The sequence below is a fragment of the Watersipora subatra genome, chromosome 8, assembly GCF_963576615.1.
Source record: "Watersipora subatra chromosome 8, tzWatSuba1.1, whole genome shotgun sequence".
NCBI classification, from domain to species: Eukaryota; Metazoa; Bryozoa; class Gymnolaemata; order Cheilostomatida; family Watersiporidae; genus Watersipora; species Watersipora subatra.
Genome location: NC_088715.1, coordinates 20,244,225 through 20,265,796, shown reverse-complemented (window position 1 = coordinate 20,265,796; position 21,572 = coordinate 20,244,225). Strand labels below are relative to the sequence as shown.

Below are 21,572 nucleotides of genomic sequence, written 5' to 3'. Positions count from 1 at the left end.
ACTATAGCAACGATAGAAACTAATGATGTCATTTGGCACATATTTTTCTTCTGATCGTTCTCACCGCAATCTGGTTTTGTTCGATTCTTGAAATATCCTGTCAGTCGGATCAGCTCACATATAGAACCAATTGGAAATGGTAGAAAAATATCCATATTTTCTGATAAAATATAATGAAATTTTGTAAAAGTCCATCTTTAAATGTCGACGAAAAAATATAAAATATATTGCTCATAATGAGTGATTTACTTTTGTTAGCTTGAGGTTGCTAGGTCTCATCATTTTGCACTAGACCTGCTGAGTCAACCTCGAGTCAGTCAGAATGTGAAACCCTATTGATAAGCCATCCAACTTCAGGTCATCCAACTTAACGTTTATAATGTAGCGTGGGGCAGACAGCTGATTCTCTTCTATCTGCTGGGAGACCTATACCCGCACCTCGAAGCCATATACACCGGCATCCATCTGATCGTAAGTAGTTATTTATAATGAATAGACTAAGTCAGTGCTTCTCAGATAGTAGGGGGCGTGAGGCTTTGTCAAGGAGCCGTGTTTTACCTTGGGGAACATTTTTTAAAATTTTCTTTCAAGTTTTTTTTATTGTTGTAGAGTGCATTGCAATCACACCTCTGCTACATTAAGGGGCAGTGGCGCGCTCTCATTGTCAGTGCGCTGGACACATTTGCTCCGTGGTGTAATGGTTTTGTTTGCAATGCGCATAAACGCCCCAGACAGAGCAAGTCTCTGAAGTATTAAACCTTTTCCATTATAGTTAATAAAGTTATTCTTTGTCGTAGGTCATTCATGTTTATTTCTTTTTTTTAATATTAAGGGGATACTGTGTCATGTAGAGGTGTACTTAACAACAATTTTATGGAAAAATGATAGCAGATGTTGTCTTCTTGCTGGAAAGGGGTCATGTCAGAAAATAACTGAGAAGCACTGGCCTAAGTTAACAAAAGATGTATTTAGGATGCACGAGGAGACAATTTGTTATGATCTTAGTTGCCACTTCCTATCTTTGATAGCTATTGCCGAGGCTTGTATGTACCTGTGTGAGAGAGAGAGAGCAATGTTCTCTGCGCTGTATGGCTATGAAATATAAATTATATTGTCATTATTATTACGATTAATTATATATGTATATATCTCTTCAAAGCTATTGAACATTTTTAACTGTTTTCAGTTCATTGTATGCACAAGTTAGTAATACTTTACAGACATTATTTTTCAGGCAAATTTCATGCATAGTTCCTTATTTTATCTGCAAGATCATTGAGTTTCAAAGCGGCAATTAGTAGTGGCTTTGTCTCATAAGCTTGAGGCAACTCATGTACATATGGTGATTTATTTAACGTACTGTGTCATTTACTTTTTCATGTTTTCAAAGTACTACTGCGTTCCTATTCATCAAACTAGGGCGTGTTGTGTGATAAAACAGTTGTGTGATGGCGTGTGAGACAATTCAGCAAGATTTCATGCTCAATATTATATGTTAGTTAGGCAAAACAAGACAAACGATTGTTGCCTTACTAATTTGATTACCAGTATTTCAACCTGCTTTACTTGTCAAAAACTGATGTAAAGGATGCATACAGTTTTCTTTCCACAGTTGAAATATTGAGCTCAAGTCTCAGGATAACACGTACATGATACATCAATCAATTTAGTTCACTGACACATGCAAAAAAACTATTAATTTGGCTGATTGACGTAACCATTGTTGGATGATTTGATTCAACTCCATTCCATTTTCTGTATCTTTGATATACCACCAGTGAATCGCCATTACTTAAACTGTTATTGAAATGTGCTCTGCCAGTCTGAAAGATGATTTTTGTATTAGCATGTACAGTAGACGCTTCTATAACGTAAATTCCAGATAAAGTAAATAATTGTATGAAGTTTTTGCTTCCTACCAAAAGATTCCATATAACGTAAAGTGTTATGATGAGTCAGTTCTCAAATTTGATTTGAATTTATCTCGGCGCGCTTGCGAAAAAATCTGCTTTGCGCATAACGTTATACTTATATATATTCAACTTTCGCAAATATCTAGTTCGTTGTGATAGATCGTCAAATGTGTCGACAAAAAAGAAAATAGGGTAGCTGCGAAATTGGTAATAAACACTAAGGCAATCGATTGGTGCAGGTGTTACAGCATTGGTCCACCAATCCGTATCTCACGAGTTGGAGTATCGCCAAAAGTTTTCTTTTATCCTAACCTTGACCCCTGGATACAGATAGCCAACAAACAGGTTTTACCGCTTGTTTTGTGAAATAATTTGTCGTTTTGCTTTCTTGTAGACATGTAAAATATTTGCAAAACTGAGCAAATCGTTATAAATAAACGTGGAAGTTATGTGCTCCCCGTGAACCTATTGTAATTTTACCACAATTATGGTCCATGAAACCAGCGAGATTAATCATAAAAAGGAGAACAGTTCGTAACGCAAGTCAATAATGCTGCAGTTGTGGCGCAGCACACAAATTAAAGAAGTTAGTCAAGTTTTTTTCAAGCTCCAAAAGGATGGTTTGGAAAGATCTTGGAACGAATTGAGCAATTTAAATATATTTTACTGTTCGTACAATGTAAAATCTCTGTAACGTAAACGTTTCTGGAACGGATTATTTACGTTGTAGGACTGCCTACTGTATTTGAATTGTTAATGATCACATGCCAAGACTACACAACTTCTCACTGAGTATTATGAGTATTCCTGAAAAATCTTTGCTAGATAGTCATGTCTCTTTTCGGCTGTTTGCATTTGGAAAGACAACTCTTCACATCTAAATTGAAATGTTATCATGGTTTGATCAGCTCATATTTGTTGGAAGTAGCAGAATTAGTTAGGACTTTTACCTAAGTAGCGACACTCCAACATTCGCTGTGAAAATATTTATTTTGGTGTAGATTCGACATGATTAAGTTTAGCCAATCAGAGTTGTGGGCTGTTGGTACAGTTTTATGTGAATCACATTTTTGTAGTTTATTTTCATCTTTCTGTAGCTGATGACGAGGATGAGACTTCTCCTCTGAGCTCTGTTGGAAGAATGGAAACTATGGGGTGTGTAAGCATGTGGTTGCGTTTCGTACCTCTGTTTTTTAAATATTTTGTTCCAAAAATATTAAATACCTTAATAATAAAACTGTATCAGATGAAATAGTTCAAAGTTCACATATTCTCAGCTACCCACATGTCTTGCCAAGCCTACACATACGCTCATGTATTCAAGGTAGAGGGGCAACAACAACCTTTTATCATTATGCCATAATTTACATTCACATTGTGTCATACCACATTTTTGCAATGCTTGTGTTTGAAGACCTATTATTATTAGAAAAAAATGCTAAAAAAACCAAATTAGAGTAGTGAGGTTATTATAATTATTTTTGCAAGTGAGCCTATTATCATCATGGCAAATTTCACTGGAGAGTGCGACGCTATATTGCAGGTGTTAATGACTGTAAAACTGGTGTTTGAAGATTAAAATGCTTGTGATGTCATAAAAGTTGTTTCGCTTTATTTTGAGAGCTTTTGGAAATTTATTTTTTATTTTTATAGGTAGTACAACAGGTATAAACTGAATGCTACTTTCAGTTGCATTCCCATCACCACCCTAATGACCAGAAAACATTTATTTAGATTTGATTTTAATGTTAAAATTTATTATGTTGTACAGTTTATGATATAATAAAATGTTGAGATTGAGAAAATAAAAAAACCTTTTTGAAAATTACATGGTAAAGCATACTTTCTGTCAATTTTTAATAGGAGGTTCTGAAATCTGATGATTTTCCTAATAAAAAATTATATGGATATAGAACGCATATTTATATAGGATCTTATTGGACAAACCCGGCAGCAGTTGGTGATCATTCGGATAAAGTCATTTTTTAACTATATTTGATGTTTCATTACAATAATACTGATTAATTTTTGATATTTGCCGACTTTGATTATGCTTGGAAATGTTGAAATATCTACATGTATACAACCATTACAAAAGGTGTAATTCACGTAAGTTTTTCAGCCACACTTAAAGTGTGGCAAAGAAATTTGGCTTAGTTACATAACCTTGACGTTTGATTGTTATATTTAATAGTATTGAACCTCTCTGTTAACTTATCAGCTATTGAAAAACTACACACGACTGTCATCACTCTTTTGGAAGACTAATTTAATGCTAAATTAATAATATTAAACTTATAATTTAAATTAAAAGGGCGAAATTAAGAATAAACAGGTCTGCTCTGTACCGTAAGTCCTCATGCTCGAGCCGTGCGGCTTGTGCTCAAAAACAAGATGACTCACGAAAGAAAAAATAATCCTCCAACAAGCTGCCTGCTGTATCTAGCCGCCTTTACCAACAAGCTGCATATGCCCACAGACCGCTAAGAGATCGTTAAGAGCAACACTCCGAGGCAGTTCAATTAGAAGTTTTACGGTACATTGTATATCATTCACGCTTTTTGAATGGATACTTATTGAATGTACACACATATTCTGTGTTTAGGTCAAACGATGAATAGTTTGACCTAAAGACAGAATCACGACGCTTATGAATTACGAAAAGATGAGGTTTACCTCTATGGCTTGGAATAAAGTGATTTTCTGAAGCGACAACAACCGTTTCGGTAGCCGTTGGGCAAAAAACAGTTCGAGTTAACAGTGTTGAGTTCGAGTTATCTATAGCAATTTATCATTACATGGGAACGGACCAAAGAAACCATTCGAATTAACCATGTGTTCGAGCTATCCGTGGGCAAGTTATCCATGTTTGACTGTATATACTAAACAAGACATTGAACATACAAGAGTTTCTGTTTCCGACTCAAAAGAATTGACATTTTCATTTTCTTGCGCATCATTCGCAAGTGCTAAACTTTCATCTTGCGCAATCATGAAACATTCGATAAAAACTTGCGAGTAACAAAATTCGATTGACTTGCAGGCTTTCGTCATTTCTATCTTGCAGGTGACTTGCAGATGACTCGAACTTGCAGGCTTATCGTGTAGTGAAAACAGTAAATAGCAGTAAAAGAGTTTTGTCCGACTTAGTTCCATACGAACAGATGTAACACAGCACCAATGACTTACAGTAGATGTCAAAAGCAAGTGGTAGCCCAGCTATGGATGGGTTTTGTGCATATTGTAATGACGTTATAAATGCTTATATTACGCTGAACAAAATTCAATAAACTAACTGTATTGGGCTGGCAGGCATCGATGAAACATCAATATTTGGAAAGTTAGACAATGTAGGAGATTGACGATTTTTATGAATGGAGCAATTTATTACATTGTTAATACATGTCAAATTTTTTTTCATTTAGTGCTCAGGAGCTAATGCATGCTGAAGACTTTGAGCCTGCAAGTTTTGTTATGGATGCTGACAATTGTAAGCAAAACTCTTAACTTAAATGATACCTAAAGTTGTCTGCTCATGTACACACTGTCAACAGTAAAAGTTACTTTCTCTATAAATCTCATGTTTTATTGTTTGCTATTGATTTTTTATCCACGTTTGATATTTGTTCATATAAGATACTGTCATATTCCATTATGGCAGGTCATTATTTTTATGTAACATAATTCATGTATGACATCACTGCTAGGTGATACCATTAAGCTGTGATTTTAATGAGGTGTTGCGTTACTCTAACATAATACCATTAAAGTGTGGAATATAAAGCTAGTTTATTATTATGGTATGACATCAAATTTTCATTTTCTCCTGTCTTCTAGCTTTTAGCATTTGCATAATGATAACATCAGTTTCAATTACTCATTGACTTGCATTTCTGGAGAGTTGTGCTCCCATAGTCTGCTGAAGAACTCTTCTAATGCAAAACATTTTAATAACTGTCTATTCCATGTTTACTACTTTGAAATCTTGAATAATTTTATCACATTCTCAAGTTTGTGTTACGATGCAGTGATTATTTTGAGATGGAAACAGAAACTCTTATATACTGTACGTCCTTTTGCAGTGTCGGAAGCGGGTGCATCATTATCTCTAGACAGTCTGCTGATGAGTCACACTGAACCGGTCAAGGTACTTCTGTTTGGTTTACCTTTTGTCCTCAATATGGATTAGAGATGTCCTTTCTGTGGAAATAAGAACTGCTGGAAACAGAGTTTACTGTCATCTTTGTTATTGTCAATCGCATAAAATTTTACATTTTGTCGGGTTTTTTTGCCAATTCCAACTCCAAATATCTGGTACCCTCTAAGAGTATTATGACTCTCTCTTAATCATTTTGTCATCTGAAAACAGGTGGAACTTTGACAAATGTGGCATTACTTTGTACTTCGACATTGTCTTTTAATAGCCAAAATATTACAGTAGGTTTGCTTATTAAGGTTTCCTTGTGTTCAATCCCTGATATATTTACCTAAGGACTAGCTTACTGTTGGACCATCAGCATTTCATTATGTGCCTAATTTTTTATTAAATATTTTTGCAGAGTGAGCATTCTTCTCCCGCAAGTATCACAAACCAGGTGAGAAATTTCGCTCATCAGCCGAGAAGCTCTCAATTTTACAAATATACAGTATATGTACAATATACAATATATGTACAATATACAGTATATGTACAATATACAGTATATGTACAATATACAGTATATGTACAATATACAATATATGTACAATATACAGTATATGTACAATATACAGTATATGTACAATATACAGTATATGTACAATACACAGTATATGTACAATATACAGTATATGTATAATATACAGTATATGTACAATATACAGTATATGTACAATATACAGTATATGTACAATATACAGTATATTTACAATATACAGTATATGTACAATATACAGTATAGAGATTGGCATCACCATCCTGCTTGTATTATTTTTGCTTTTGACACCTTTGTTTACCATTGACACTAGTAATCATTAAATATGAAGGGTAACATAATAACACAAGTACTGGATAGTTTCAAGTACATGTACTAATCTATATATATATATAAATCTTGAAGTTCATGTGTTTTCTGTGAATCGGTGTGTTCAGCTATAGATATTAAAGTCTTGGAATGTAGAATCCGTATCGCAGATGATTTGATCTCGGAACCTACCGCTCCCCAGGCGATATGCCATCCCATTGATCTACAGGAGATTGATGGATTCATTGGGAAATATGAGTCGTTATGTCGGTTAAAATACGAATAGCGAAAACGCATTACGTTACAGCGCAATGTCAGTAAAGCTTGCTCTTACTGCTTTTATTAGTAGGTTTAGCAATAGGGATACTAGCTTACTCAAATTAGCCATTGACAATGTGCCAGGCTGATGGCAAGTGGCAGGCAACTACATTACCTGCAACTGTTTATAAGCTGTTTTTTAATACCCATGCAACCCTGGAATTCGGCTAGTTTTCGTATAAAGCGTAGTTTGAATGTTTCATTTTTTTGTTGTTTCTGTATGTTTGTATGTTTTAGTGTTTGAACTGCTTCTTGGCTCTAAGGGAATAATTTTAGCCTAAATCTAACAGTTGGCATAAAAAACAACACATAGCTTCATTTTTTTACTTGGAGACTAGTTAAAATAATCCCTAAAATAACTTCATTTTCCAAAATAAATGACATATATAAATATATGTAGATGATTATATAATATTAATCTAATAAATATATGTATATGATGTATGTTATATTGATGTATTATATATATTAGCATAACATATATATATATAATATAATGAATCTACATATGTATTTTATTTGTATATAAATACATAGATCTATTTGTAAATATATATATATCTATACATAATAATAGAAATATCAAATATATTTATAAACGTGTATCTCAAGGTTGTCAGGTTGTTTAAAAAAGACTTAAACTTGATCAGCTGCTAAAGTGATTTCCAGATTTAAACAATGATTATCGTCTACAGCTTTCAAACATCTCCACATACATGTGATTTGCTGTTTGTTATCGCATATGATTATTTTAGTAGTTGGTAACAATTTAAGCCAATGCAGTGCATAATATCACATTTATATATGCTAGATTGCTGTAAATGTGAACCTGAACTTCTATTGTTGTATGTACTATTTTTACTTGGTGTTTTAACCGCGATCAAGTTTTTTCGATTTTAATCTTGACACATCCTGGCAGAGTCAAATCACCTTGAACATAAAAAAAATTACGAATGATAAAAAATACTTACACTTTTTGATGAAATCTACTAAAATTTTGTGGAAGTTCACCTACCCTAGGACACTTATATTTCGCTAGTAGTTAGTTTCGTGAGTAGCTCACACAGTAAAATTTCGAAGCAACTTAATTTCGCAGTTCTGATGAGTGCGAAAATATAGTGATGTGAAAATAAGTGCAGTGGAACAAACATAATTAGATTCCTCAGGTTCAGTTCACCGATAAAAAAAATTTCAATTTGCGACTAGTTTGTAATTGTGAACCGCAGGTAGAATGGTGTGGGCAAGGTCGATAATGCAATTTGATCGCTTGCTGCCATTTGTTTCTTGGACTATCAACAGGGCCGTTTTCACTGGGGCAGCTAGCCGGCTGAGCCGCCCCACCTTTTTGGGAATTTTTTTACGGTAAGTACAGTCCAACTCGGATAACTCGCCCTCAGATAAAATGTAACATTTCATCTCAAACACAAGGTCAACTCAAATGGATTTGTTCGGTCAGTTCCAACGCAATGATAAATTCCTTCAGATAACTCGACCTCAACATCATTTATTCGAAAAGTTATTTGCCCAACAGCCATGGACGCGGTTTTTATTGCTGTAGAATATCACTTCATTCCAAGCCATAGAGACAAACATCAACTTCTAGTAGTTCTTAGGCATCATTATTATCATCATCAGAGGCAAAATATTTTTCGTAACGACTTTTATAAAGATTTGCAGAAGATTAAGTTTTATCAAACACCCGCTTGGCCATGTCCCATCGAAAGCGTAAAAGCCTCCGAATGAACTTAAAATAAAATCCGCAAATTTGATCTTTGTTAAAACGCTCAAAAGAAAAAGATGTCTTTTTCTGAGCGATTTAACTGCGGTCATGTTTTGCCTATTTTAATTTGAAAACGTCTCGTCAGTCACATCACTTAAAACAAAACAAATCTCAAAAAATTACAAGTTATTGAAGAAGTGTCAGTGGTGAATCCAAACCTTTCCAGAGCCATGCTGCTTGTGTAGTACTGCGAGTGTCGGTGTGTCTTATTTTCTTTCAACACACGGTGCTCACTACATTGATTGATGTCCCCAGCAAATGATAACGCTACTAATGCGTGTGCATTGACATCAAGTTCCTATCATTATAAATCATTCTTAATGGGAAAATAATCATAATTAATTGCAAAATAATAACGTAATAAATTTTGACTGTCAAATGATTTTGTTGGTTTATATTTTAACGATGCTATAGTGGTCGTTAAAAACATTAAAATAGATGTCGTTATAAAATTCCATTCTGCAGTATCAATGAACAAAGCTATTTAGTTTCGCTTTTTCGCTCGTTTGTTATGATAGTTTAGTTTCGCACATGAAACTTTCGCGAGAGGATGACACCGCAAAAACGCGAAAGTTAGATGCCGCGAATACATAAGTGTCCTAGGGAATAAGCATTATATGGCTGTCACTAACAAAGAGTTGATGCTATGCGAGAGGGAGAAAGAGTGTGTCCTTATTGAGTGAACATTTGGAGTTGTCAGCCTCCTTGCACTGTCAGCCTCCTGCACCATTTTGTCTAGGGTTGCTTGGATTTAGCCAAAAACGATTAGATAAATAAGCTCCAACTTGATAAAATCTACTAAAATGTTGTGTAGGTCGACCTTTACCTTAGTTGAAAGGCTGTTTGCCCATCTGGCAGCAATAGAGTTAGGTTTTGTCATGCTATTATGTTTTTCTGGCGTATTTGTCATATTAGATACTGTAGACTGAAAAAAATACAGTCTGGTTGATCATAATGTTTCTACTCATTTGGGTGTAATACTATGTGAGGTTTATCAACTGAGATTGTTTACATTTGTAGCAAGATGAGCTTGTTGGAAGGGGAGAATCCCTCATCAGTCTACCCGAGGTTGCTCAGCTTGCTGATAGCATAGCTGATGTCAAACTTGAAAACGAGGAAGTGGGAGGTAACGGCTTTGCTAACAGAGCAACACATTTTGGCCAACATAGTCCTATTCCCTCTGGGATTGACAGCTTGGAATTGCTGCCCTCCTTCAAAGAAGCGAGTTTGCCGATTGGTGAGCTGGTGCCCGTCGCACCCCAGCCTAACTCTGGCTACAGTCTATTGCAAACTAATTTTCCGACTTTTCTTGACCATCGCCAGTTTCCTTCTGGCGCTTCAATCATCCTTCCTACACCCCAATCTGGGTTTTCAAGCTCTCTGGATAAAGATGGAAATGGACTGCAGCACGGAGTTTATCCAAACCAACATCTGGCTTTCTCTCCAGCTACACACAACCCTCCGGAACTTTCACAAAATGTTTTCACAAGACATTCACAACAGGTAATGAATAATTTCTATTAAAGCCTTTGTGTGGTAGGTCTGTTCTGCAGTTTTCTTTCAGATTTAAATTGTCAGCTTCTGAAGGAGTACGATCCCCTTTATCAGCTTGCAATTCCTCAGTTTGTGTAAAATATCATATTCTTTTGACGCAAAACTTGAAAATTGGCGGAACGTCATAGCTCTATTATGAAGAACATTTTCCTTTTCTCTCACTGTCCGTAGCTGTGTTTGGTCAAACGGGCTTACTAGCTTACTTGTAGATATATGCAGCTTGGCGCCCATTGCTTCTTTGTTTTTTTTTTTCGTCAGCCATTCACACAATGATGCTGCTTTATCAGGCAGCAGACGTTTGGTCTTGTGCCGGTGACTATAATTAGGACACGTCCTTCTGTTTCAGTTTGTCTGCCGTTTCTAATGGCTTTTCATTCCATACCAATAGAGACAGCGTTCCATCTAATTCACAAAGTTTATTTACTTCACCTGCTCTCTATAACAAGCCATCACTGATTCCTTAAAGGTGGACTTGCAACAAAATTCACATTACAGTTATTTGGTATCAAGAGATTCACCATGTCTTACTCTGTTGTGTTGTAGGTGCCAGATATGTGGAAATGTGATTACAAGCTCTTAAAAGCTCAAAAACGAAAAGCCACCGTAGATTAGAATCTTTTTATTTCTCTGACGTAGTCATGATAGTTTGGTTATTGTCTTGTCACGTGATGTTCTCACGTGAATTGAAAGGCCAATAAAAAGCTCAATTCAAAACTTATCGTAGCACTAGTTTATGACAAACACTTCGGGTTTCACCGAAGACCCCGTATCAAATATAGATGCTTGCTATGTTACAGTTTTGTTTCGGCATTATCTAATCGTCAAGTCGTAATCTGATCATGTGACCCAATACTTAGCAAATAATTTTTGCAGCACTTTTCGATTATCACAGGTGACCAACAGGCTCATCTTGATTATCATACAATGATATGTACTCCTTCGAGGTAAGGTTAAAAAATTAAATGACTTTTTTCGGTAAGTTATAAGATATCAGTGCTAAAAGTGACAGCATTACAATGACGATAAAATAGACGCGTAAGAACAATAGACATGGTTTTATTGAATGTGTGAAGTATATTTGTGAAAATATTTTGACGAATAAGGTTGCATGAAAGTGTAAACAGAAACCATTTTCTACAACTACATCACATTTGCGCCGTTTTGGAAAGAGAATCCAAACCACGACGGTCTCGTGTGGCTGCGATTAACTGTTCGTTTTTTAGCTTTTAAGAGCTTGTAATCACATTCCCACATATTGTGCACCCACAACACAACAGAGTAAGACATGGTGAATCTTTTGATATCAAATAACTGCAATGTGAATTTTGTTGCAAGTCGACGTTTAATATTAGTGAGCGTATCAGTCCATATTCATACCTTTTAGTACATTCCTCGGTGCAATGTACAACCTCTACTTGGTATTAATGTCCTTTGTCATTTTGTGGAATTGGGAAAATGAGTTGTATGCGATGTGATCTGTTTTACCACGCCGTTGGAGATATTAGTCCATCCTTAGGTGATATAAAATTCAAAATAAAGTAATCTAACATACATTTATCCACTGATGCTCAGTACCGTAGAAGTAAGCAGCATGCTGAGCTCAATGCAACTTTTAAAATCAGTTTTGTTGTAATCTGTTAGTTCAGTGGTATTAATCATCCTACATATTCACCCTTATTATTGGAGTAAATATGTTGGATGATTATTATCGGTATTCTTGTGGTCCAACTCATTGTTGGATGTAGTAGATTTACTCCAGTTGTTTTCTTTTCATTGTGCAGGGGGACGGGAGATATGGTTCAGCCGAGCATCAGATTGACCTGAGCGGTATGCACCGCATCAGTATGGGCATTGCAGATATGCCGTCTATGCATAGACCTGAGGTATCTGTAGATGGTACTGAAAATGAGGTAGGAGGGTCATCTCCTAGTAGAGCGATAAACAATGACCTTTCAGTTCAGTCAATATCAGGAGGAGACGATTCCAATATCATCACTGGAAAATTACCTAAAGATTTAATCCATAAATTCCAAGATGTGGAGCAGGTGAAGACTTTATGGTAACGTTAACCGTAAAGTCTGTCATTGATTCAGTTTAGTCACAAAGAAACTTGTTAGCTCCATGAATTTTCTCTAGATCTTTAGGATGGCCTCGAGAGTTCTCTGCTAACCCTAATCAATTATTTTATTTTGACAGAACAGCTACCCTACAGGATGAAAATATTCGTTGGTCATAAAAATTCGCGATTTCGCGAACAGTCAATCCCGCGAATTATTAAATTCAGTGAATAATTAGTTCTATTTTTAATCACAAGAGAGAATAACTACTGCATCAAACTGAAAACTAGTCGCTAGCCTAGTTTTTAATGTAAATACTAAACGTAATTGAGTTCCAAAACATTTTTAAAATCATTGCCTGAGCTTTGAGCTAACACCATTGCCAATGCATCACATTTATTTACAAAATTATTCGAGGTTGTCACAAGATATGCAGAATGGCGTCATCGCAAAAATAGCCGCGAGGCAGAAGTACTAAACGTAGCCGAGTTCCAAAACTTCATTAAAATCATCGCCAGGCTTCGAGCTTTATTGCCATTGCGTCAAACTTTATACAAAATTATTCAAAGTTTTTACAAGTTATTCGGCATGGCTTCAGCATAGCAAAAAAGCTCTCCTAGTCTTTTTACATTAGAATCAACTCCATCAATCTCTAATACCGAAGTCAAGGACGATCATGATTCTGATCTGGACATTATGGTATGTATTTGATTTGCAGTACAGATACGCTTTTCCATAATCAACTGCATTAGTTAATCTTTTGTTTAAAAACTGATCGCTTTCATCAAATACTTCAGCTATTGTTTTTGTACTTCCTCAACACTCGTTATTATTTTTTTCTTTTTGTGGTTACTGCAGATTGAGAATAAAACAACCTACTCCGATTACGAAAACTAGAGACAAGTAGTAATATTCAAGGCAGGAATATTGGCAGAGGCAACCAGTCAACCTAGACCCCTTCATCGACAACAACTCCTTGATATCGCTGTAGCAAACATGATCAAATTATATATTTTATTTCATGTATAGATGTATTATAATATATTACAAACTTGAGTGTACAAATAAAATGTTTCAAATACAAATAAAATTTTACAAACGATGAATGGAATAAATATAAACAGTTTAGTCCATATGGCGGTTGTCTAGCAATAAAATTAAACTGGTACTCTTGATATGTGAATACTGGCGTGTAATGATGCTTTCTGACTATTTATTTTGGTAATAGCAGCTTTGTCGCTGTCACCGTCTTGGGTAGGTGTTGAAGGAGATTCTCTCGCTACTACATGGCTGGTAAGGAAGTTATCATCAGAACGCTCCTCGTGGCTTACTATTGCAAAGTTCTGCCGGTTGGCCAAAGATTTGTGCTCGTAAAGGCGTTTTTGTTCCTTTTTTAAAAACAGATATATTCTTCTCGTAAGTAGCTGCGGTCACTTCAACCTCAATTTCCAGACCTCCCTGAATGATTGGTGATCTTCTAAGAATGACATCTACCACCCTTGTAATCATTGTTCTTCGGTGTATGATGAAAAATCTCTCTCACACTAAAACAAATAATGAAGCAGTAGGATGGAAAAAATTAATATTGCGTTTTACCGAAGAGCCAAAGTAAAATTCAACTAATTTAGTACATGTAAAAAACTCATTACTTACCACAAGTTGTTGGCTTATCAAAGGCCTCCAAAGCGATAAATGTTCGTGAAAACCTCTGGACGCAGCAAAAATTGTTTACCGTAGAATAGCATGATCGTCTAGCAGTTGTGAACTGAATATAAACCGGAACACGTGGTGTGCGCATGCGTAGGAATATCTATTACTAGCCGTAATAGAGTTAACTTTTCCTAGAGAGTGGCAATTTTCTGCCGCGAATAAATTCATCCGCGAATATGCATGAAAAGACAACTTTCGCGAAATATAACTCCGCGAATGAATTCATCCTGTAGGGTATGTATATCAGCAATGTCATTTTCCAAATTATAGGCCTGCTCTTTTAGCTAGTGCACATGTGGTCTCGTTCATACTCACCGTGATAATTTGTGTTTGCTCCTTTTCATAAAAGAAAAACTGGAATCTTTTTCTGGCTTCAGTTCATGGTTTCTGGCCTTCCGATAAAATTCGTTTGAAAACCGTCAACTCTGAAATATTGTGAAGGTTTTGTGTGCTACCCTTACTACTCCAAAGTGCAAGACTCAGTGCAAGAGTTCATACATATATTTTATCTGCTTGGTATACAGTGGTTACAAGAATAGCATGCAACAAGTCGTATAACAGGCGCAGATTAGCTCTGCCTTCTCATCAGAACGCTTGCTCTTACCCTAGGACACTTATGTATTCGCATCATCTAACTTTCGCGTTTTCGCCGTGTTATCCTCTCGCGAAAATTTAATGAGCGAAACTAAACTATCATAATGAACGAGCGAAAACGCGAAGTTAAATAGCTTTGTTCATTGATATCCACAATAAAATCGTCATATTAGAAATGCAGGCAATTTTCGTCTGTGGTTGGGCTCAATGGGAAATTTCTGGTAAACTCATTATAGCTAATACACCGACTGAGCAGCATGGCAAAGCAAATTAAGATTATATCAGTTTAGTCACCGAATTTGTAACTGATGAGGATGAAAGTCTGGTAGGTGAAGTCATAAAATTGAAGAATAATTATTGTAGTGATGAATTTTATTACCAACCAAAAACAATATCAACCCTCATCAGGTCCAACCGCATTATCTCTTTCACTGCCAACCATGTACAAATTCGCTACCGGCCTAGTGCCAGCCATTTTACCGAAATTGCCGATTTTGCTTCATGATATGTATACAGTATTTTTTCAAGTTCTGCTTTAATTATCTGTATAATCACGAAAATCTAAATTGGCTATTATGTCATCAACAACTAATTACCTGTTTTATGACTCGCGCGGGGTAGTTAATGAACTCACAGAAAAATGTTCATTTTTACATTAGAAATTGTCAAACAAAAGTTTAAAATTGCTTCGTTGTTTTAGGCTGATTTTATAGAGAAATCTTCGGACAACACAGTCAATTTCATACAACTCTTAAAGACTGTGGGTTATGCGGTCAACAAATAATAAAATCAAGTTACCACGCAATTGCTGAGAAAGTCCAAAAATGTGTTTATGGCAGTGGCCCCTAGAAAACGCATAAATGCGTTTATGGCAGCGAAAGGGTTATACAGTTTTGGTTGTGAAGTTGGTTGTTACCTATCTATTTTCTTCTTCTTGGGATTCGAATGTGAAAGTCACGGCGGGAGGGACCTAGACGTAATTGATAGTCTAAGAAACAAATGGCAGCAAGTGATCAAATTGAATGGTCGATCTCACCCACACATTTCAACCTGTGGTTTACAAATACGAACTACCCTAGGACACTTATGTATTCGCGGCATCTAACTTTCGCGTTTTCGCGGTGTCATCCTCTCGCGAAAGTTTCATGTGCGAAACTAAACTATCATAACAAACGAGCGAAAAAGCGAAACTAAATAGCTTTGTTCATTGATACTGTAGAATGGAATTTTATAACGACATTTATTTTAACGTTTTTAACGACCACTATAGCATCGTTAAAATATAAACCAACAAAATAATTTGACTGTCAAAATTTATTACGTTATTAATTTGCAATTAATTAGGATTATTTTCCCATTAAGAATAATTTATAATGATAGGAATTTGATGTCAATGCACACGAATTAGTAGATTATCGTTTGCTGGGGACATCAATCAATGTAGTGAGCACCGTGTGTTGAAAGAAAATAAGACACATGCACTGACACTCGCAGTACTACACAAGCAGCATGGCTCTGGAAAGGTTTGGATTCACCACTGACACCTCTTCAATAACTTGTAATTTTTTGAGATTTGTTTTGTTTTAAGTGATGTGACTGACGAGACATTTTAAAATTAAAATAGGCAAAACATGACCGCAGTTAAAACGCTCAGAAAAAGACATCTTTTTCTTTTGAGCGTTTTAACAAAGATCAATTTTGCGGATTTTATTTTAAGTTCATTCGGAGGCTTTTACGTTTTCGATGGGACATGGCCAAGCGGGTGTTTGATAAAACTTAATCTTCTGCAAACCTTTATAAAAGTCGTTAACAAAAATATTTTGCCTCTGATGATGATAATAATGATGCCTAAGAACTACTAGAAGTTGATGTTTGTCTCTATGGCTTGGAATGAAGTGATATTCCACAGCGATAAAAACCGCGTCCGTGGCCGTTGGGCAAATAACTTTTCGAATAAATGATGTTGAGGTCGAGTTATCTGAAGGAATTTATCATTGCTTTGGAACTGACCAAACAAATCCGTTTGAGTTGTCCTTGTGTTTGAGATGAAATGTTACATTTTATCTGAGGACGAGTTATTCGAGTTGGACTGCACTTACCGTAAAGAATTCCCAAAAAGGTGGGGCGGCTCAGCCGGCCAGCTAGCTGCCCCAGTGAAAACGGGCCTGTTGATAGTCCAAGAAACAAATGGCAGCAAGCGATCAAATTGCATTATCGACCTTGCCCACCCCATTCTACCTGCGGTTCACAATTACAAACTAGTCGCAAATTGAAATTTTTTTTATCGGTGAACTGAACCTGAGGAATCTAATTATGTTTGTTCCACTGCATTTATTTTCACATCACTATATTTTCGCACTCATCAGAGCTGCGAAATTAAGTTGCTCCGAAATTTTACTCTGCGAGCTACTCACGAAACTAAATACTAGCGAAATATAAGTGTCCTAGGGTAGTCCCAAATTGAATTTTTTTCTTATTAGCGAACTGGACCTGAGGAATGTAATCTGTTGTTTCCACTGCATTTATTTTCACATCACTATATTTTCGCACTCATCAGAGCCGCGAAATTAAGTTGCAGCAAAAGTTTACTCTGTGTGCTACTCACGAAACTAAATACTAGCGAAATATAAGTGTCCTAGGGTATATTATAGTAAAAGGCCCCCCTCTCGTTCTACTTAGCTGGACTCGGCTTGGCTCTGACTGGCTTAGCTCTCTTCATCTCATTCTTCCGGATGACTGAGCACAGCCCGGCTCAGCTTAGCTCAGCCCTAGCCTCAGGTCTCAGTGGATCACATTCCACAACAATATTTGGTTAACTATAACAGCCAACCATAAGTTTGAACCGCCAATTTCAGTTTTTTGTGTTTTATCATGGGAATCAAAAGAACACTCAACCCAATGCAGAAAAACGCAATACAAGGGCAGATATTGTTGCAATTTTAGAAAAAATAACTAGATCATCTTTTGTATTACTGTTTTCTTAGCAAATAAGTTTGTTCCAGTTTTGGTTATAAAATGTAGGCCTACCACTTCCTTTTTGTTAAGTCTATGGCTTGTGATTTTGCCAACAGAGTCATACAGAAAATGAGAACAAAGTTATATGAGAAAAAATAGCTCCAGATAGTGTGGTTTTTTGTACAAAGCATTGGTAAACATGATTATTATAATATTGTTATTTCGATCTTCTTTTTGGTATCATCACTAATTCTAATAAGTATTATTAGACGTATTGTTGTATGTAATTTTTTTACTAAACAATCTACTTTCCGCTTAACGCAATTTGTCACAAACACAGAAAGAATTTTCTATGTTTTGTGAGAGAATCAATACAATCCCTCTTCATGGAATGCCAGCAATGTTTGGATATTAAAGTCAATTTTTTGTAGTATGTCATTCCTTCAACCAACTGTAACAGAACTCGAGAGTAACAGTTTGCTTGCCCCTTTTAATGCTTTATAACATACTATTTTACCTTTCTGTTATCTTCCTCTCTTTTTTGTGTGTTTGACAAGTATTCTATGGTTGAGATTGCATTACTGAGCTACAACCAATTACAAAGCAGATTCTCAGTGAATCCGGAAAGAAAACTTTTCAAGGCCATCACTGATCGTGTGTTTTTTAGGATAGATCTAGGCGAGTTTTCTCTGCAGGTACTGCTCATCAGGCTAGGATTCCATTCATTCATCAACGCTCTCACTCATCCCCTTCCATGCTTGGCAACCAAAAATCTCTCACAATCTCTCGTCAAGTGAGCGCTATCTTTTTGTACATTCTGCTAGTAAAATATCTCATTCTTTGTATTTGATACCATATTTTTTTACCTCTCGAGATAAATTCCTATTAATTATTTATACAGCTAATTACTCTATGGTTGGTTCTTCAATTATTTTACAGCATATGTGCCACTGACATCAGTCAGATCAAATCTTTTAGAAACTTTTTCTATTAAAAGTGTACTTATTGCTCTAACATGTTTATATTATAATTAACCTTACCCCTCATAAATGATCTATATAAGTATGGGATCGCTGTTATTATTGTTTTTTAATTTGTGTAAATGTTGAACCTTTTGGTCTGTTTTTATTAATATTATTCACTACAATTAGCCAACTTTTGATGTTCCGTATCTTCCTTGCTAGCTTTCTTGATTCTCATGAACATTGGTGTAGCATTTTGTATATGGAATCTTTTCTGATTAGATTCAAGACATCTAGTGCCGAGTCAACACAGACTTGGCTAAATCTTTAAATAAACACTTATTATGCAGTTATTCTTGCAATAGAAGTTTGCCAGTTCCATTTTTCTCGCTGAATTTTTTAGGAAGCTGAAAAACAGTTTAATAAATGTATGGAGCAGGGAATGAAATTTGAGGCGGCTGAAAAATTGGAGGAAGCACTGGCAGAATATCAAAATGCTTTCTCCTATGAGTAAGTCTTACTAGCTTTTTCATTCCCATTTTTTGTGTTATTCAGTATGCTATAACAACCCTCTTTGAATCTTTACTACGTTTTTGAAATCGGTGTGTAAAAAAGATCTACTCTGAAAGTGTGGATTGTTCAGCCATTGAAATGCTCGTCTCTTGCAATAGTTGAAAGGTGGCCATGCGTTTGCAACAAAGGACAGGCTTTTCATGCTCTCCTAAGTCAGAACAATTTTAACACAGATTCTAACGAAAACTACGCTTAGTATCAAGGTGGCTCCTTTGAGCTGATGTATTTGTTGTAGATGACAATGTCTTCTATTTTCCTCTTTCAGATTGAAATTCAGATATGGAAATGATTTTGAGGTTGCCAAGACGCACAGCTATCTAGCTAGAGTAAGTGAACTTATATCATGCATAGGCCGCTCCAACTACTGTAATTTTATGTTCGTTACTTCCTAATAGCCGTGGAGTTTGTCTCTTCATAATTCCCACGCTTTCCGTCATGTGACTCACTTTCAAAAATGTGTAGATGTTTGTATCTTTTACAGAGGAACTTATATGGCTTATTTAGACAACATATTTTCTTTCAAGCAAACTTCTTATTGCTGGAGGCCAGATGAGAGAGTCTAGCATAGGCGAGATACTAGTTAAATAGGCTCTAATTAACGACCCGTTGGTTGCAAGTATTTATTTGTCAGACCCATGAAGGAAAGGAACACGTTTCCCTCTGAATATGCTCGTTTCCCTCTGAATATGCTCGCATCTATGATAACGAGCTAGTCAATAGTACTTGACTATGGCAATCAGTTTGAATTTACAAACATTGTAAATCAATCTTTTATTCAACATTTATGATGTTTTTTAAGACGCTTCGGAAGTTGTCAAGGCCTGAGGAAGCCATAAGTTCTCTGGAGAGAGCTTTAGGAATTTATAAACTGTCTGAACAGACTGTTGATAGCGACACCATGTGGCATATACATGATGAACTAGCTCAAGCCTATGGCTTCGTAGACACACACAAAGAAATAGAAAACTATGAGAGGGCCATAGAGATACTCTGCATGTCTACCGATGTACCGCCTGAGGTCAGTACAGACTTTTGTTTGCACTCGTATCTATGCACATGGCTGTCAGAGTTATTGTTATCTTATGTTCTTCCATTCAGAGGCTCGCTCACATGCACAACAATGTTGGAGTCAGCTATCATAAAGTGGGAAAGTTTGAAGAATCCAAAAAGCATTTGCTTCTTGCTCAGGAAATGATGAACGAAATAGGAGCTGAACCACTAGAGACAGCAAAGGTGAGTGGAGGTCATCATTGGAATGTTGTTGTTAAATAAATAAATAAAATCATTGGAATGGCGGTTGTTAAATAACGTGCAGGTACATACCTTGATACGACACTGTAGAATGACCTCATCTGTGAGTTGCCGTATAGCTTATATGTCATAGAACCGAGATGCTAATAAAGCTGTGAATCCTATACTGTTAATTTGATAGCTTTAATACCATGGCGAAAGCATCGCTTACCTCGACTTCTAGTACTAGCGTTTCACCATTGCCTTAGACATCGTTAGCTACATAAGAACTCAAAACATGATTACACACCATGCCCCCTCTCCTAGGAAAAGGCTACCTCAGAAGATCCTAATTTCATATATTATCATTTCCAATCAAGTTTGAAACTTCTAAAATTAAAACTACTATTTTCCTTTTATCCCAAATACTCTATCATCTCCTTTGCTTCTCAAGGACTCTTCCTCTGCAGCTAGGTCAAGGGTCTTGGACTCCTCTTGATGAGTGCAGGCATCTGTCGTACTAACAGGCTTGTTGCTTTTATACAACCCTGGGGTCTCAAAAGACTTCTCCATGGAGCTTTTAGCAACGCCTACAGTTTCCACCCTGGCCTTCTTCGCACTCAAGCTTTCCTCCCTAGAATCGCCCTCCAGGCTTGGATTATAAGAGCCAGATTCAGCAGCCTTCTCTGCTTAAGCACGGGCGCCGGCAGAAACGCTGTTCACCGGGGCCTAGCCTTCGCAAATCTAGCGGGCAAACGGGCTTTCACCTTGGCCATTTCAGCTAAGACGCCTTGGAGGGTGACAGAGCTCTCATACTCCTCACTAAACTCCATTTCCTCCTCTAACTCTCTCTGCTCTGCTCCTCAAACCTGCGCTGTAACCTCTCTCTTCTTAACCTAATATTTTTTCGTTTCCCCTCAAAT

The 21,572-nt window shown here is 36.3% G+C and overlaps 1 protein-coding gene across 1 annotated transcript in view; it reads left to right on the top strand.

Moving 5' to 3' along the window:
• Positions 1-356: 356 nt before the first annotated feature.
• The window catches only part of LOC137401622 (uncharacterized), a 38,410-nt gene continuing 17,194 nt past the window's right edge, over positions 357-21,572 (top strand). Inside the window, exons 1-12 of the mRNA XM_068088059.1 lie at positions 357-471; positions 3,011-3,068; positions 5,339-5,403; positions 5,996-6,060; positions 6,473-6,508; positions 10,035-10,517; positions 12,350-12,613; positions 18,552-18,677; positions 19,250-19,356; positions 19,685-19,745; positions 20,219-20,437; positions 20,518-20,652. Of these exons, the coding sequence (XP_067944160.1) occupies positions 3,055-3,068; positions 5,339-5,403; positions 5,996-6,060; positions 6,473-6,508; positions 10,035-10,517; positions 12,350-12,613; positions 18,552-18,677; positions 19,250-19,356; positions 19,685-19,745; positions 20,219-20,437; positions 20,518-20,652 (1,575 nt within the window). The 5' untranslated portion in view covers positions 357-471; positions 3,011-3,054. The remainder of the gene's footprint in view (positions 472-3,010; positions 3,069-5,338; positions 5,404-5,995; positions 6,061-6,472; positions 6,509-10,034; positions 10,518-12,349; positions 12,614-18,551; positions 18,678-19,249; positions 19,357-19,684; positions 19,746-20,218; positions 20,438-20,517; positions 20,653-21,572) is intronic.